General features: G+C 41.3%; 1 protein-coding gene and 2 non-coding genes across 3 annotated transcripts; all 3 read right to left on the minus strand.

Annotated features, from left to right (window-relative positions):
- Positions 1–1,083: 1,083 nt before the first annotated feature.
- Positions 1,084–13,793, minus strand: LOC131954169 (innexin-11-like). The gene is given in 7 exon segments (XM_059317705.1): positions 1,084–1,222; positions 1,532–2,076; positions 2,078–2,272; positions 3,225–3,323; positions 3,325–3,333; positions 4,293–4,419; positions 13,705–13,793. Coding segments are annotated over 7 exon segments (1,203 nt in total).
- Trnam-cau (transfer RNA methionine (anticodon CAU)) lies at positions 4,899–4,970 on the minus strand. Its single transcript has one exon. It is a non-coding gene; the product is annotated as a tRNA-Met (tRNA).
- Trnam-cau (transfer RNA methionine (anticodon CAU)) lies at positions 6,241–6,312 on the minus strand. The gene has a single exon. It is a non-coding gene; the product is annotated as a tRNA-Met (tRNA).
- Positions 13,794–17,577: the final 3,784 nt, after the last annotated feature.

Here is a 17,577-nt window from a genome sequence, read left to right on the forward strand (position 1 = left end):
GCTAGCTTTTTATATTGCTTAAAATACATACATTGAACTTGAAACTCATCTTTTAAACACAGTATTTAAAATAATAGACATTTTTTACAAATTATTTTGGTTGAATCGTTGAGCACTAGTAGCGATAAATGCAGAATATTGTTGGTAATATTTGATCATATTGAATAGACTTACACTTATCCACGTACTTTTTCACTCAAAATCTAAAACCTAACCCAGCACAACGGCTTCTTAAACATTTTACGGGCTGCCGTTTTAACATGGGCAAATATTTTTAGCACCCTAGGACAGAGGCGGAGCGACCCTTCCCGGCGCCCGGACCATACTTTCAATTTGGCGCCCCTTGGGAGCAAATTTTCGATTTGCACCCCCCCCCCCTCGAACTTTTCATTTGCACCCCCCCCCCCTCAAACTTTCGATTTGCACCCCCCCCCCCCCTCGAACTTTTCATTTGCACCCCCCCTCAAACTTTCAATTTGGCGCCCCCCTAAGGTCGGCGCCCGGGGACATATGTCCCCCCCCCCGCCCCCCCCCCCCTCGCTACGCTACTGCCCTAGGATATGCAAGTGTATTATAAGACAATGGTATTCCATACACAGACTACCTGGCAGATGAGGTTCGATAGCTGGGGACAGCAACCCATCTATGTGGGAATACTCCAAAATGAAACAACAGCTGCCTTGAAAGGTTGTTCTTGGGTGAACAAAGTCTTTGGAAGCAAATCCAGAAAGAAACTCGGGCTGAAATAGGAGTAAACTAGCCATGTGACGCAGACCATGTTGGCACGTATTGCTTAAGTGTGTTGGATGATATCCAGAGTTTCTTCCAGGCATCTCTTCGCCCCCCCCCCCCCCCCCCCCCGAAATTTTTTTACCCGCCCCCGAACGAAATGAAATTTATATAATTTATATAGAAAATATATACTTTTTAACAGTGTCCGCCCCCCCCCCCCCCCGAAGAAAGTCTACCGCCCCCCGAAAATTTAAAGTGCCCCCCCCCCCCCCCCGGAGAAAAAAGTCTGGAAGAAACACTGATGATATCCCATCCAAAATTACAATTAAAAATAATTTAAGAAAATCTGTTCTATGAGTAGTGTAGAGTGCTAGTCAGCTGTTCGTAGAGAGCTTGAAAGATCTGGTTGGCCATTACAATCCCTACAGCGTCTTCCAATGTTCGGAACACAACAATTCCATCATGCCCCAAACGTTTCACCATGCGTGTTGTTATCCTATTGATTCGTTTCTTTCTTTTCAGTTCAACTTTTTCACGTCGCTCCATATCCTCGAACTCCAAAGCCTCGCGTTCGCTTGCTTCTATACTGAGGTCAGTGTATGACCTGTTTGGGAAAACGGAAGCCGTTGGTGAAAATCTGCGTAATGGTCGTCTGAGCTGAATTTTTAACCGACGACGTGGTTTATTCACGGTGTCCGTCCCGTTGGCTATAACCGGTTGAACGTTTGTATCATGGTTTTGATAATTTTCGAAAGTTGAAAGGTTTGAGTCTTCTTCCGTGTCAACCCCGTCTCTCAATTTCCGCTGTTGTTGCAAATGTAGAGTAATCTCAACGTAAATTTGTACGAACCGCCGTCTATCAGTTGGGGAAAGTAACCGAAGTCCCCATTTAAAAAGACTCCATGCGTTGACAATAATCTGCATTAGCAGCCAAAACCACAGAAATATAAATATCTTCTCACTGTACCTATTTATAGGTAAAATACATTGAATACTGTACCGGTTTATACCAGTAGCCAGCCGTATTTCCATATCGCAAAGGGTCTGAACGGGAAATCGCGCTGAAATTTGCGGGATCCCCTTTATATAACTTTCAAATACCTCATAACCGTACCATAGGAAATCTTCCTCAATGAAAAAATTGAGGCTCATATGTACGCCAATAGATACCAACAAGTAAGTCAACTTAGTGAACAGAATCAATCCGGCCAGATAAGTTTTATGTTTCTTGCCAAACCAAAAACACCCCGCGCTGCCTAAGTAGTGTTTGACTTTACTCAGTATCGTGCTTCTTGGAGGTTCGGAGTTCCGAACCAGCCACAACTGGACGATTTTGGCTAAACTTTTCAGTTTCCTCGAGGCCGTTGGCCAGATCAATGAGCCGGATGAGGTTCAGACCGGAAGAATGCGCAAACGAGTGCCAGACGTAGTGTGGGAGTTTCATGATGGCGGCCACAAAGAAGAGGATCCACGGGACCCAGGGGTAGTAGGCGATGGTCATGCTGTAGCGCTCATCTGGGACCTGGTTGACGTCTTGGTCCTGGAACACAGAAAGGTGTTTGGGAGAAGGTTTACACGGTGTCCGATAATGGAATCTTCTTTAAAAAAGGGGTGTTAGGTTACTGGTAGTTAACTAAATACACACATGGCTGGCTAATGTCAATGCTAACCCTGTCCCTAACCCCAACCCTGGACCTACCATACCCCTAACCCTAATTTCTAACCATAAAATTAGTCGAGATTACAATACTACTAACAACCTAACACCCCTTTTTAAAGAAGATTCCATTATCGAACACCGGTATCTATAATCATCCAGGTGTTTTATTAAAGCGGTGCCATGGTATTATTACTATTTCATTTCCTTAGTTTGTATTGCTATTTTAATCCTAGCGCTTATCCCAAACACTCTACTATGACTTTATTATTCTAATCACAACCATGAACATCACAGCAAAATATCCACTGTGTTACCAAAAAAAAAATCCAAAAAAATTCTTTGGCATATCTACTTTATTCCACAATTAAATTCACAATGTATCACTACTTTGGACCAGAGTGTTTTATATATTTCTCTGATTACTCTGAAGCTAATTGTATTACAGCAAAAGGTTTCTGCAGAGGCGTAGCGACCCTTCCCGGCACCCGGGACAAACTTTCAATTTGGCGCCCCCCCCCTATATTCTTTTATATTTATAATGCAAAACTGCAGATAAAATGAGCTTTTAATTGTTTTTTTCAACCCATTTTTCGCCCCCTAGGGTCGGCTCCCGGGGACATATGTACCCCCCCCCCCTCGCTACGCCTCTGGATTTCTGATGAAATTATGCCTAGTATTAGGAATAAAAGTTACGCGGGTGCAAGAAGTACTTTGCGAAGATTATATTTTCATAAATTATCAGAGCGTGGTTTCGATCCACGGACCTCTGGATACAACTAGGTAAACCAATAAAGTTTGCGTGGGCTGATACAGTCCCTGATGGGGCGCTTACCTCGTGCACGTAATAGTTCTGTTTGACCCAGCACAGAGCTTTGGTGTAGTTGCACTGGACCTCGGGCAGTTCAGCTGGACACCAGCATTCAATGGGATTTACCCGTGTACTAGAGGAATAGAGGAACGGAAGAACACATGAGCAGAGTTTCTTCCAGGCATCGAAAGTCTACCGCCCCCCCCCCCCAACGAAATGGAATTTATATAGAAAATATATACTTTTATTAGTGTCCGACACCCCCCCCCCGGAAATTTTAGTCCGCCCCACGAAAAAATTCAAGTGCCCCCCCCCCCCCACCCGCCGGAGAAAAAAGTCTGGAAGAAACACTGCACATAAGGAAATACATTTCAAAGCAAACTGAGTCTAATTAACAGCATACATTTTAAAAGATTAGGTAGGGTTTCGAGTAATGGAGTGAAATGTAGAAAGATAACGACAGTAAGTTACTTGTGGACTTCGAAGGTTATTACGCATTGATCAGTGTTGTCGATTCATTTATACATTCTAAAGGGTCGTCCATAAATGACATCACACTCGTACGGGGGAGGGTCCGTAATTTTGTGAAGGTGTGTGGAGGGGGTGGGGTGGTGGTTTAGATGGTGTGGCATCACACTTATGCATTATAAAAAAGAAATGTTAGAAAACGAATTTTAGCCGATATTTCGCGTTTTAGAAAACTGTTTTAATAAATTGTGATAGAAATTGATTAAAATACTCTATGTTGACAGAGTTCAGACAAGGTTTTGGAAAAATATCGTATTTTAAGAAAAATACAACTGCAATTTTGAGGGGGATTGTAGGCTGAGGTGTGACGTCATTTTAGCGGGGGGGGGGGGGGGGGGTCTGGCTTTTTGTGGCGACTTGTAACGGAGGGGAAGGGGGAGGTAAAAATCGTCAAAAAATGTGTGACGTCGTTTATGGATGACCCCCCCCCCCCCCCCCCCTAGCCACACGAAGTCAAATTATAAAACACCACGCCCACTTGACAACACAGATAGAAAGTAAAAAAAAAAAACAAAAAAAAAAAACAACACCAAGCACACCTAAGAAGACAGGTACCAATCTCACCTGGATTAGCGTGATAAAAAGACCCATAGCAGTGACGAGCAGAGAGCTCCAGAGATAATTGAACTGACTGCAAAGATCCTCGTCTGATGTTCTCGTCAGACCAAAAGCAGACAAAAAATCTGCCAACCTGCGTGGGCAGGAACAAAAAATTAGAAAAAAATCATTATTAATTAATCATTATTAAAGATGGCCTTTTTAAAACCTAGATTTCACCATAAAAGACCCATCAGATGAGGTCAATTTACCAATCAACGATAAATAAAGGTTGGGTGTATACGAACTATTAGCAAAGCAAAGTTTCGAAATTAGTTTAATTAATGCCTAAATTATTACTAATAACTAGAGGAGTATAAGGAGGTAATGAAATAAAGACGTGACTAAAATCTCGTAAAAAAATGTAAATGTGATTGTGTAAATGTCGAGGAGGTTGTGTATTGGACGGTAAGAGAATATTTTTTTATGAACTTGCAACAAACTTATCGGCGTTTGTTTAAACAAAAATAAAACCCTGGACGAAAATATTAGTTAAAAAACACAGAAACAGTTTCTATGTGAATCATGTAACAAAAAATGGTTTGTACAATACAATATTAATAAAAAATTAATTAGCAGAGCGTGGTTTCGATCCACGGACCTCTGGGTTATGGGCCCAGCACGCTTCCACTGCGCCACTCTGCTGCTTGCCACTATGTCACACAGCTAACATTATATTGATTTCCCTGTGGCTGACGCAACTTGTTAGCAGTTTGTGCTCAAAGCCAATCAAAGCCCAAAGGGAATTAACACCGTTGACAACAATCATATTTTCTGATAGAGCACGACTTATGCACAAGGCTGGTAGGGCAATACTAAAATAGGGCCAGTGTTTCTTCCAGTGTTTTCTCCGGGGGGGGGGGGGGGGAGTGGTGGTGGGGGGGGGGCACTTGAAATTTCGGGGGGAGGGGGGACACTAAAATGTCCGGGTGGGCGGACACTGTTAAAAGTATATATTTCTATATAAATTAGTTCGGGGGGGGGGGGGGGGGCGGTAGTCTTTCTTCGGCCGACCCCCCCCCCCTCCCCCCGAAGATATGCCTGGAAGAAAATGTGAATAAGGCTACCTAGTAAACCTACAGAAACTGCTCATCTGTCTACGTATCAGTGTAAATCTATGTCAGTTTTCCATCCAAGATACGCCAATTCATTACTTTTCATATCTTGACGGCCAGTGTAGACGGGGTTGTAGCTCAAGTGGTAGAGCGCTCGCTTTGCATGTGAGAGGTACGGGGATCGATACCCCGCTGCTCCAAACATGTTTTTTGTACTTGATTTTTGTTGAAGTTTACGGTCTAAAATCGCGAATAAATGTTGTGATTTAAGCAGCTAATAACTAGATTTGCTCATTTTAATGTATCAGCAAGTATTAACTGCAGAGTTAAATTTAACTAACTAGCATTCATTTTCTCTATTGGAATATATTGCATAACATTACAAAAAAAACTTTCATTTCTTATGGGTCATCCATAAACGACGTCACGCTTTTTGGGACGATTTTACCTCCCCCTCCCCTCCGTCATACATCGTCACAAAAGGCCAGACAACCCCTAAAATTACGTCACACCTCATCCTACAAACCCCCTCAAAATTGCAGTTGAATTTTTCATAACACATCGGTATTTTTCGAAAATCTTGTCTGAATTCTGTCAACATAGAGTATTTTAATCAATTTCTACTACAATTTATTAAATCAGTTTCCTAGAACTCGAAATCACGGCTAAAATAAGTTTTCTAACAATGTTTTTTATAATGTAAAAGTGTGACGTCACACTATCATCACAAAATTACGGACCCCTCTCCACTCCGAGTGTAACGTCATTTCTGGACGACCACTTAGTATGCAATCAGTTGTCACGCCGAAAAGACACTTTGTACAAAAAATATAATACAATATCAAAGAAAAAAATATAATTAGCAGAGCGTGGTTTCGATCCACGGACCTCTGGGTTATGGGCCCAGCACGCTTCCACTGCGCCACTCTGCTGCATGCCATTACAGTACACAGGTAACATTATATTGATTAGCCTGCGGCTGACGCAACTTGATTGAAGGTTGCGCTTAAAGCCCAAAGGGAATTAACACCGTTAAAAACAATCTTTGTCAACAATAGCATAAGCATTATCTAATTTCAACAATTTAATTTTTAAAGACTATGATTGATACTTTTTTTGGTAAATAAATTATATCTACAAAGCTTGTGATTTACTATTATAAAAAAAGTGTCATCTATATATATAAAGCAAAGTGGTCGGGTGCCCGATAGGGCACTTCCCGGCGCCGCAGGCGCGTCAAATTTGGCACGATGGTGCCTTCGGGCGATAGAACACGAAGGCCGGTGACGGTTGGCCGAAAAGTCTACGGAGAAGGGGTCAAAACTGACCTCGACTGACCGGCGCCTTATATGGGCTATATTACGAAAAAAAATTTCCTCCGACGACCCCCCTTGAAATTTTGTGAGGTGGTAGGAGAACACCTTGGGGTGTCACAAAAAACTCGCCATGTCCGGGAAAAATCGGGAAATGGGTCAAAACTGACCAGTCGTATTTCCCTATATAATCTTTGTATTTTATGGGAAAAACAGAGGGTCATTTCAAAACGGATTTTAGGGCACTTACCCTGTTTACATCTGGCTAATTTTTGGCATGTTTATAGGTAAATGGCTTGACCGTAGGGCAGACCTGTCGGTCTTACTCAAAGCCCTCGACGAGGGCTAAAAAGTGACCGCGAGTGAAATTCTCTTTATATGAGCTCTATTACGAAAAAAAATTTCCTCCGACGACCCCCCTTGATATTTTGTGAGGTGGTAGGAGAACGCCTTGGGGTGTCACAAAAAACTCGCCATGTCCGGGAAAAATCGGGAAACGGGTCAAAACTGACCAGTCGTATTTCCCTATATAATCTTTGTATTTTATGGGAAAAACAGAGGGTCATTTCAAAACGGATTTTAGGGCACTTACCCTGTTTACATCTGGCTAATTTTTGGCATGTTTATAGGTAAATGGCTTGACCGTAGGGCAGACCTGTCGGTCTTACTCAAAACCCTCGACGAGGGCTAAAAAGTGACCGCGAGTGAAATTCTCTTTATATGAGCTCTATTACGAAAAAAAAATTCCTCCGACGACCCCCCTTGATATTTTGTGAGGTGGTAGAAGAACACCTAGGGGTGTCACAAAAAACTCGGCATATCTGGGAAAACTTCGTAAAGCGGTCAAAACTGACCAGTTGTATTTCCCTATATAATCTTTGTATTTTATGGGAAAAACAGAGGGTCATTTCAACGCAGACTTTAGGGTACTTAAGCTCAGTATATCTGGCTAATTTTTTGCATGTTCCTAGGACAATGGCTTGACCTTTAGGGAAAACTGTCGGTTACACTCAAAGCCCTCGACGAGGGCTAAAAAGTGACCGCGAGTGAAATTCTCTTTATATGAGCTCTATTACGAAAAAAAATTTCCTCCGACGACCCCCCTTGATATTTTGTGAGGTGGTAGAAGAACACCTAGGGGTGTCACAAAAAACTCGGCATATCTGGGAAAACTTCGTAAAGCGGTCAAAACTGACCAGTTGTATTTCCCTATATAATCTTTGTATTTTATGGGGAAAACAGAGGGTCATTTCAACGCAGACTTTAGGGTACTTAAGCTCAGTATATCTGGCTAATTTTTTGCATGTTCCTAGGACAATGGCTTGACCTTTAGGGAAAACTGTCGGTTACACTCAAAGCCCTCGACGAGGGCTAAAAAGTGACCGCGAGTGAAATTCTCTTTATATGAGCTCTATTACGAAAAAAAATTTCCTCCGACGACCCCCCTTGATATTTTGTGAGTTGGTAGAAGAACACCTAGGGGTGTCACAAAAAACTCGGCATATCTGGGAAAACTTCGTAAAGCGGTCAAAACTGACCAGTTGTATTTCCCTATATAATCTTTGTATTTTATGGGAAAAACAGAGGGTCATTTCAAAACGGATTTTAGGGCACTTACCCTGTTTACATCTGGCTAATTTTTGGCATGTTTATAGGTAAATGGATTGACCGTAGGGCAGACCTGTCGGTCTTACTCAAAGCCCTCGACGAGGGCCAAAAAGTGACCGCGAGTGAAATTCTCTTTATATGAGCTCTATTACGAAAAAATTTTTCCTCCGACGACCCCCCTTGATATTTTGTGAGGTGGTAGGAGAACACCTAGGGGTGTCACAAAAAACTCGGCATATCTGGGAAAACTTCGTAAAGCGGTCAAAACTGACCAGTCGTATTTCCCTATATAATCTTTGTATTTTATGGGAAAAACAGAGGGTCATTTCAAAACGGATTTTAGGGCACTTACCCTGTTTACATCTGGCTAATGTTTGGCATGTTTATAGGTAAATGGCTTGACCGTAGGGCAGACCTGTCGGTCTTACTCAAAGCCCTCGACGAGGGCTAAAAAGTGACCGCGAGTGAAATTCTCTTTATATGAGCTCTATTACGAAAAAAAATTTCCTCCGACGACCCCCCTTGATATTTTGTGAGGTGGTAGAAGAACACCTAGGGGTGTCACAAAAAACTCGGCATATCTGGGAAAACTTCGTAAAGGGGTCAAAACTGACCAGTCGTATTTCCCTATATAATCTTTGTATTTTATGGGAAAAACAGAGGGTCATTTCAACGCAGACTTTAGGGTACTTAAGCTCAGTATATCTGGCTAATTTTTTGCATGCTCCTAGGTCAATGGCTTGACCTTTAGGGAAAACTGTCGGTTACACTCAAAGCCCTCGACGAGGGCTAAAAAGTGACCGCGAGTGAAATTCTCTTTATATGAGCTCTATTACGAAAAAAAATTTCCTCCGACGACCCCCCTTGATATTTTGTGAGGTGGTAGAAGAACACCTAGGGGTTTCATAAAAAACTCGGCAATTCTGGGAAAACTTCGTAAAGCGGTCAAAACTGACCAGTTGTATTTCCCTATATAATCTTTGTATTTTATGGGAAAAACAGGGAAATTTGAACACAATTTTTAGGTTACTTAATGTCTGTACATCATGCTAAGTTTTTGCATACACTACTATAGATGACTAGGCCGTATGGAAAAACTGTTGGTCAGACTCAAAGCCCTCGACGAGGGCTAAAAGATGATCTTGAGTGAAATTCTCCTTATATGAGATATATATATATCTATATATATAAATAAATTGACGAACGATCCCCTTAATATTATGTGACGTCGTAGACCGACCATGGAGGGTAACAAAAAAACTTTATTCCCGTCGGAAACAGCCATTATAGTCGTTAAATAAGTTCATATAACGTAATTTCTTATATAAGCAAACAATATAAGTAAACAATGACATACGTCATACGTTCAGTTTTCAAGGGAGGTAACGTTTTTAAAATTATTATTTTTCAAATAATTGTATACTATTTTAAACAGAAACAGAAAATGACGAAGTATAGCATTTGTTTTAGTACAAAATTAAGTTGTTAATTTAGTTAAGTATGTTAATTAAATTAATTAATTAATTTCAAAAGGCAATGTAATATAAACTATGAGATATACTGTTCATGAAACCTGTGTAGTTCTAATTCCATTTTAGTTATACATTGCGTACTTTCCAAAAATTAGCTACGAATCTGCATGTAAATGACTAACAAAAACATTTTTTCTAAAGTTAGCATTACTGTTTAAATTAAACTTATTAAACTTATTAAAGCACTCCACACCCAATCCATTGCTAAATAATTAAGTATTCAAATTCTCAAATGCCTTTTAAAAACCTAAGCGAAGCTAGGCAGTATGCCTAGTCAGTTTATAGGCCATAAATAATACAATGTACAATATAGGCCTAATATTAATGAAAATAATAACGTTTGTTAAAATGTTAAAACACCTTTCATTGTTCCTTCCTTTTTTTGTTTGTCAAAGACTGACAAAGAGGAAGTTTTAAATCGAAATATGTATTTTTGATAGTTTAAGAAATAACTACGTTTACATAAATTACAATATTAAATTCATTAACATAATCACTAAACTAAAATACAGTTTTAATGTTGTATGGAAACTTTCAGTTTGTCTCGAAAACATTAAACATTTATTTTCTTTGTAAATAATTTTTTTTTTAAAGTTACCAAAATATGCAGAAGCTAGACTGCTCGCCTCATTCAAAGGATAACTGTCTTCTTTACAAAGAATACATACGCTAATATGCTTATTTAAAAAAAAGTTGTATCTCTTCCCTAAGCGATTCATAACGCTTTTTTGTTTAACTTCCTTCATCTTTCCTATGTCAAAGTATTTTTTTTTATTAAGGGCTCTAAATTATAAACGCCAAACAAATTGGTACGTTTTTTTAGTATTTTAAATGGAACCACCCCGTTTGTCTGTAGTGAATGTAATGAACATACTGTTGATTTCAATATTCAATTATTTTATCTGGTTTGGTAATCCTCTGTGAATATAATTATATTTCCCCAGACATGAAGGTATTTTGAAAAACGATAAGTATAAATACATTTACAGCAAAACGTGGTATTGATCTAAGAAACACTCAATTATGTGTACAGATAGCTCCTACTGTAATACTTTTATTTCCGATTTAAATCGAAGAGAAAGTCTACCCCCCCCCCCGCCATCCGAACTAAATAGAATTTATACAGAAAAAAAATATACTTTTAACAGTGTCTCGTCCCCCCTCCGAAAATTTTAGTCGCCCCCCCCCCCCCCCCCCCCCGGAAAATTTCAAGTGCCACCCGGAGAAAACAGTCTAGAAGAAACACTGATCTTTACCTGTATTTGTAACGTTACGTTGATCACCCATTTTCCCCTTCCCCTCACAATAAGAGTCATGTAAGGAAATAGATGCATATTTTATAACTTTGATCTTCTGCTAAAACTGGTATCACAGCCAACTGAGAAATGTCTCATTCGAACAGCATGTTGATGGTATTTTTCTAAAAAAATATTTCCCATGCCTAGTTTTTCCCCGTGTGAAAGAATGTATAAATAGAATATTCGTATGGTCGAGTAAGCGTGACCTCGGCAATCAGTCATGCGTGTAATCAAGACTTAAACTGGATTAACATCAGCTAAAACCAGGTCACCTGTATACATAGCATGATTATTGATTTTTACGGGTACTTGTATTGAATTAGCAGAGAGTTTAATGAAACTTTACGGTAAAAAAAAGCATGTCTGGTGCTATTGGGGTGAATCAATTTTCTTTTCTTGATATTGATAAAATCAAAACTTATGGGAAGGCTTGTACGTAAAAACGTCACAAACCAAATTTAGAAATATGACGTAGTAGGCAATATTATAGATAACGTGCTGTACTTTTTATATTTTATACAAATAGAAATAATTTAAAAAAAAAAACAACCCAGTTTTCTTTAGAATTTTGGCTTTTATGGTGTGTAGATTAGCAACTACGTTTTACAGTTATGTGGTTCTAATAATTTGTAATGAAACCTTAGGGGCTTAAATTTAACAGCAAGTGTGTGAAGCGGTGAGGTTTGTCCACTTTATATTATCATAAATTATATTTTTATAGGGTGCCGGTCTATTTTGTGATGACGGGGTGGTATGAGCCTACAGCAATGCATTAAGCCTTATTCAGGCCTTACAACTCGGGCTTTAATTTCATTTATTCTCGTAGTTACCACAGTTCTGCAACATATGGTTGGATGGATAGGCCCAAATTGAGACAAGCCCACACTTTTCCCCCCTTCTAGACAACATGAGACAACATTGCTTCCAGCAATGTTTTAAGAAGTGTGTGTGTGTGTCTCTGTATGAGTACGTGCTTGTGTGCTTACGTGTATGTGTATGTTTTAAATATATTCATACAGCAGCGGCGGAACTACAGTGCCGCCAGACCCCGCATTGCGGGGGGGGGGGGGGGCCCACGCCATTTAGGGGCCCAGAGCCGACCATAATAAATTTTTTTATAGTTAAAAAAAAAGTACGTTTTCTTTCATTTTTGACTTATGGTTGTTTTGCAAGAAATTACCGTAGCTGCGGTTGGAATATCTTTATTCTATAGACACCACCCCACGCTCTTGTATATTCTTTTTCCCTTTGTTTTTTAAACCACTGTGAAAGCCGAGTCTTTCTCCTACAATCAAACTTATCAAAGATAAGCAAATGTTCAAACCGCTTCCATGACTTATTTCCCTTTTTAAACAAAAATAGTCAAATAGGGGTGATAATAAGCTCCTTTTAATAGATTTGTACTAAAAAATTAAAAACCAATTACTTCTCTTAATTATTATTTTTTTTATAAGTAATTACTGAAGAATGACATTGTATAAAAAAGAAATGTATTAAATCAATAATATTTAAAATAAAATATTTAAATAAAAACAAAAATAAACATAACACGAGACACCATTACTTATACAAAGCTTTCATGTTTTATATTATTTTTGGACCTACCGAATGTAATATATGTACATTGTTACGGGTCAGTTGTAGGTTAGACTAGAATAGGATAGAATGATCTAGAATTAGGGGAGAGTGAGTGTGTGAGTTGAGTTTACCCTAGAATATTGTTAACCCCGGTGTGTTTGTGTATTGTTATCCCAAGGTCGAATGCGGTATAAAAGCTGGAGTGAATGGTTGTCAGGGTTAGTTAGTTGGCAGGGTTAGGTCGAGGGCTATGTTGTAATGTGATATGTGAGACCTAATAAACGTATCGAACGTTAACCCGAGTCGTTCTTGAATTCGAATCTAACCCGGACGTAACAACTGGTGGCCAGTATTAAAGTAAAGATAGCGCAATCATCAGAACGTCATTACCACTGGATGTCACCATCACTAGACGTCACCATCACTAGACGTCACCATCACTGGACTATACCATCCTGGGACCATCAGAACGTCAGTACCACTGGGAGTCACCAGCACTAGACGTCACCATCGCTAGACGTCACCATCACTAGACGTCATCATCACTGGACTATACCATCCTGGGACCATCAGAACGCCAGTACCACTGGGAGTCACCATCACTAGACGTCACCATCGCTAGACGTCACCATCACTAGACGTCATCATCACTGGACTATACCATCCTGGGACCTTACCTGAACAGAAAGTCGCAATCAGAACGTCATTACCACTGGACGTTACCACCACTAGACGTCACCATCCTGAGACCTTACCAGAACAGAAAGTCGCCATCACTGGGTTCTACCATCCTTGGACTTTATCAGAACAGAAAGTCGCCATCACGGGATTCTACCATCATTGGACTTTATCAGAACAGAAAGTCGCCATCACGGGATTCTACCATCATTGGACTTTATCAGAACAGGAAGTCGCCATCACGGTATTCTACCATCCGTGGACTTTATCTGAACAGAAAGTCGCCATCACTGGACTCTACCATCCTGGGATTTTACCAGCACAGAGCCTTGCCGTCACAGGACTTTTGTCTTTGTCGATCCAGGTCTTCGTCTTCACATGACCCGGCCATTACAGGATTTACCATTGTTTTTGAAGGGCTAAAGTAGGGGAAGGGACTACTACAACAGATTTGTATTTGAGGTAAGTGTTTTTGAATTAGTCTGGGGCACGGTACTCACAACCGGGGATTACCCTTGCCTAACATTATATTGGGTATTACAATTTTGGCATCCAATCCTAAGTGGATAAGGTGAGATGGCTAGCGAAGGCTTAACGCTAGAGCATTTTATAGCGTTAGGGGAAAGATGTAAACTAGAGGGAAGGGAGCTGTTGGAATGGGCTGAGACTAAATTGTTAGAGGCGGAGGCTAAGGCTAGGCAGCAGGCTGAAAGGGACGAGAGGGCTGCAGACAGGGCACTAACTAGGGCTAAAATTGAATCAGAAGAAAGACTAAAATTGAAGGAGCTGGAACTAGCAATGGAGAAGGGGAACAGGGAGGAAGACATAAAGGGCAGGGGTAGGGCACAGACCCCAAGAATTAAGCTGACTGGACTGAGAAACAGTAGAGACCAGACAGATATGGAGGTGGTGGTTGACATTTTTGAAAGGGAAGCCCGAGAAATAGGTTTAGAAGATAAGTTTTGGTGCCACGAGTTTAGGAAAGTTCTGCTAGATATAGGCTGCGAATCGTGGTTAACAGAATTGGGAGCAGAAGAGAATTATGGGAAGCTGAAAAGGGAGGTCCTAAAACACTTTGGTTTGACGGAGCAAGGATACAGTGATAAGTTTAATAGCGCCCAACCATCAGAACAAGACAGAGCAGGGAGTTACATTAGGAGGGTACGACACTACTTGAGAAGATGGGTCGAAGCTAGCAAGTGTGACAAGACATTTGACGGACTGTTTGACCTACTCTTAAAAGACAAAATAGTGAGAACAGTCGGACAAGACATAAGACAGCACATCCTCAGACAAAACCCGAGGACAATAGCAGACGTAGAAAATGCCTGTGACAACTACTTTGACATCTACCCAGACAGAAAATTAAAACCGATCGACGTGACAGAGGACGCATTTGTTGCCCCCATGGCACTTGCATCAGGATCTAGGAATCCCTTTAGAGAGGACAAGGACAAACGAACCCTAAGACCTAGATCTAAGAGCCCCATTAGAGAGGAATGGGTCACAAGAAATGAAGTCACCCTTCAACGGGAGAGAAGAGGACAAAGCCCGGTCCAACCTAGGCCGAGTAGTAATATTAGTCACAGAAGACGCCCAATCACATGCTTTAACTGTTGGGCTGAGGGGCACATAGCGGCGGGGTGCCGGTCCAATCGTAGACAAATTGGACATGAGTACAGAGGGAGAAGGGTAGGCTTCAGGGACATTCAAGACATATGACTAGTACCAGAGTTCAGCGGGGAGTGCGGCGACTGTGGACAATGCCTAAGTCAAGTAAAGGGCGCTGTCCCTGTAGGGAACATTGGAGCTAATCGGAGATTCATAAGCGACAGAGGGTCACTTCCTATAGTTGCAGGAAAACTGGATGGGAGGACGGTGACCGTCCTACGGGATACGGGCTCTGTAGTCGTAGCCTGTCGAAAAGCTCTAGTCCCAAGAAATAGATGGACAAAAGAATGGATAACCATAAAGACCGCGGATGGAGATAAGAAAAGAGTACCAGGAGCTGTAGTCAACATAGAAACACCATACCTTACGGGAGAGTTCTTTGCCGTCCTTTTAGATGATCCACCCGCTGAACTTATAATAGGGAATGTAGCAGGCGCGAAATTACCGAGGGAAGATTCGCTAACATTAGCGGCGGTAGAAACCAGAGGACAACTTAGAGCATGGGGCAACCAGAGAAATGAGCCGGGGCATAAGATTTTAGACCAAATAACGACATCGAAAGATTTTAAAACGCAACAGAGCGAAGACAAAACATTAGCTAGGTGGTGGAAGCTCGCGGAAAAGGGCAAACAATGTAAAACGATAGATGGGTTATTATATAAGATCATAAAACACAGCAAAACAGAAGATCAGATTAGACTAGCAATCCCAAGGGGACTTAGGCCCACCATCCTGAAATTAGGACACGACACACCTATGGCGGGGCACATGGGTGTAGCAAGAACGAAAGCCAGAATTCTGTCACAATTTATCTGGCCAGGGGCAGGGGAGGAGATCAGGCGTTACTGCGAAAGTTGTGATGTCTGCCAGAAAAGCAAAAAGAATGTTGGTGGCAAGGCGCCTCTGGGTAGAACTGAGGTAGTGGGACAACCGTTTGAGAAAATCGCCGTAGATATTGTGGGGCCACTAACTCAAACGAAAAAAAAGAACAGATTCATACTCACAGCCGTAGACATATGCACACGGTGGCCAGAAGCCGTACCGCTGAAAAGTGTAACGGCAGCAGAGATCCAAGATGCGCTACTCTCCATCTTCACGAGGATGGGATTCCCGGAAGTCATACTCTCAGATAACGGGACCCAGTTCACGTCGGAAATTTTCTGCACCGTGTCTAAAATGTTGGGGATTAAAATCATTCACGCTTCGGCATATCACGCCATGGCCAACGGGGCGGTAGAACGATGGAATGGAACTTTGAAGGAAATGCTAAAGAAAGTAGCTATAGACAAGGATGACGTGTTCATCCCAGCAGCACTTTTCGCATACAGAGAAGTTCCAAACGAAAGCACTGGTTACCCGCCATTCGAACTTATGTTCGGCAGGAAAGTGAGGGGCCCGATGAGCATCCTAAAGGATATCCTCACAGGAGAAGTAAGGGAATATAAGACAAGAGCTGCATATGACTACCTGCTGGACCTTAAGCAGCACTTGCAAACGGCATGCAGTTATGCAACCCGCAAATCAGAAAATGAGAAAGATAAAGCAAAGAGCTACTACGATAGATCAGCCACAACCAAAGATATCAAAGTGGGGGATCATGTACTGATACTGAAGCCCCAACTATTAAACAAACTAGAGTTAAGGTGGGCGGGACCTTACGAAGTCTTAAAAAAAATCGGAGACTTGGACTATGTTATTAAAACAGGGGACAGCACTAAGGTGGTCCATGTAAATCGGATGATGCTGTACCATCACAGACAAAAACCAGACGACAGCAAGGGACACCCCATGTTAGCGGCAGTGTCAGGAGTGGTGGAGGCAGAAGAAGAAAACCAAGTATCACTAACAGATGAGGAGGACATGGAACCGGGTATTCCATTGGACACAATAAAAACTCCTGACATACTGGAGGAAACTAAGTTAAGTGATATCAAAATAGGAGACACCCTGACAAAAACACAGCGGACGGATCTAGACAAAATTATCCAAGAGTACACAGCTGTAATTAGCAACTTACCTGGAAAAACAAGTTTACTAGAACATAAAATAAAACTGACCAACACCAGAGCAATAAGAACGAAACCCTACTGCATACCATACGCCCGAAGAGAGCTTATGAAGAAAGAGATGGACGAAATAGAGAGACTGGGGATAATAGAGAGGTCCGACTCCGACTTCAGCGCACCTGTAGTACTAGTTAAGAAAAAAGATGGGTCGACACGGTTCTGTGTAGACTATAAGAGACTTAACGCAGTCACAGTCTACGACGCGGAACCCATCCCAGATACAGATGAGCTGTTCGCTAAATTAAATAGGGCAAAATATTTTACTAAACTCGACCTCACAAAAGGGTATTGGCAGATCCCCATGCAAAATGACAGCAAAAAACTCACCGCATTTGTCACACCCTGGGGCCTATTTCAGTTTAATTACCTGCCCTTTGGCCTATGCACGGCACCCGCCACATTCGCCAGATTAATGCAAGTCGTATTAAAAGACTTGGAAAATGTGGTGTCATT

This window comes from Physella acuta, unplaced genomic scaffold, assembly GCF_028476545.2.
Source record: "Physella acuta isolate Inbredline_101_S28 unplaced genomic scaffold, ASM2847654v3 ptg000978l, whole genome shotgun sequence".
NCBI lineage: Eukaryota > Metazoa > Mollusca > Gastropoda > Physidae > Physella > Physella acuta.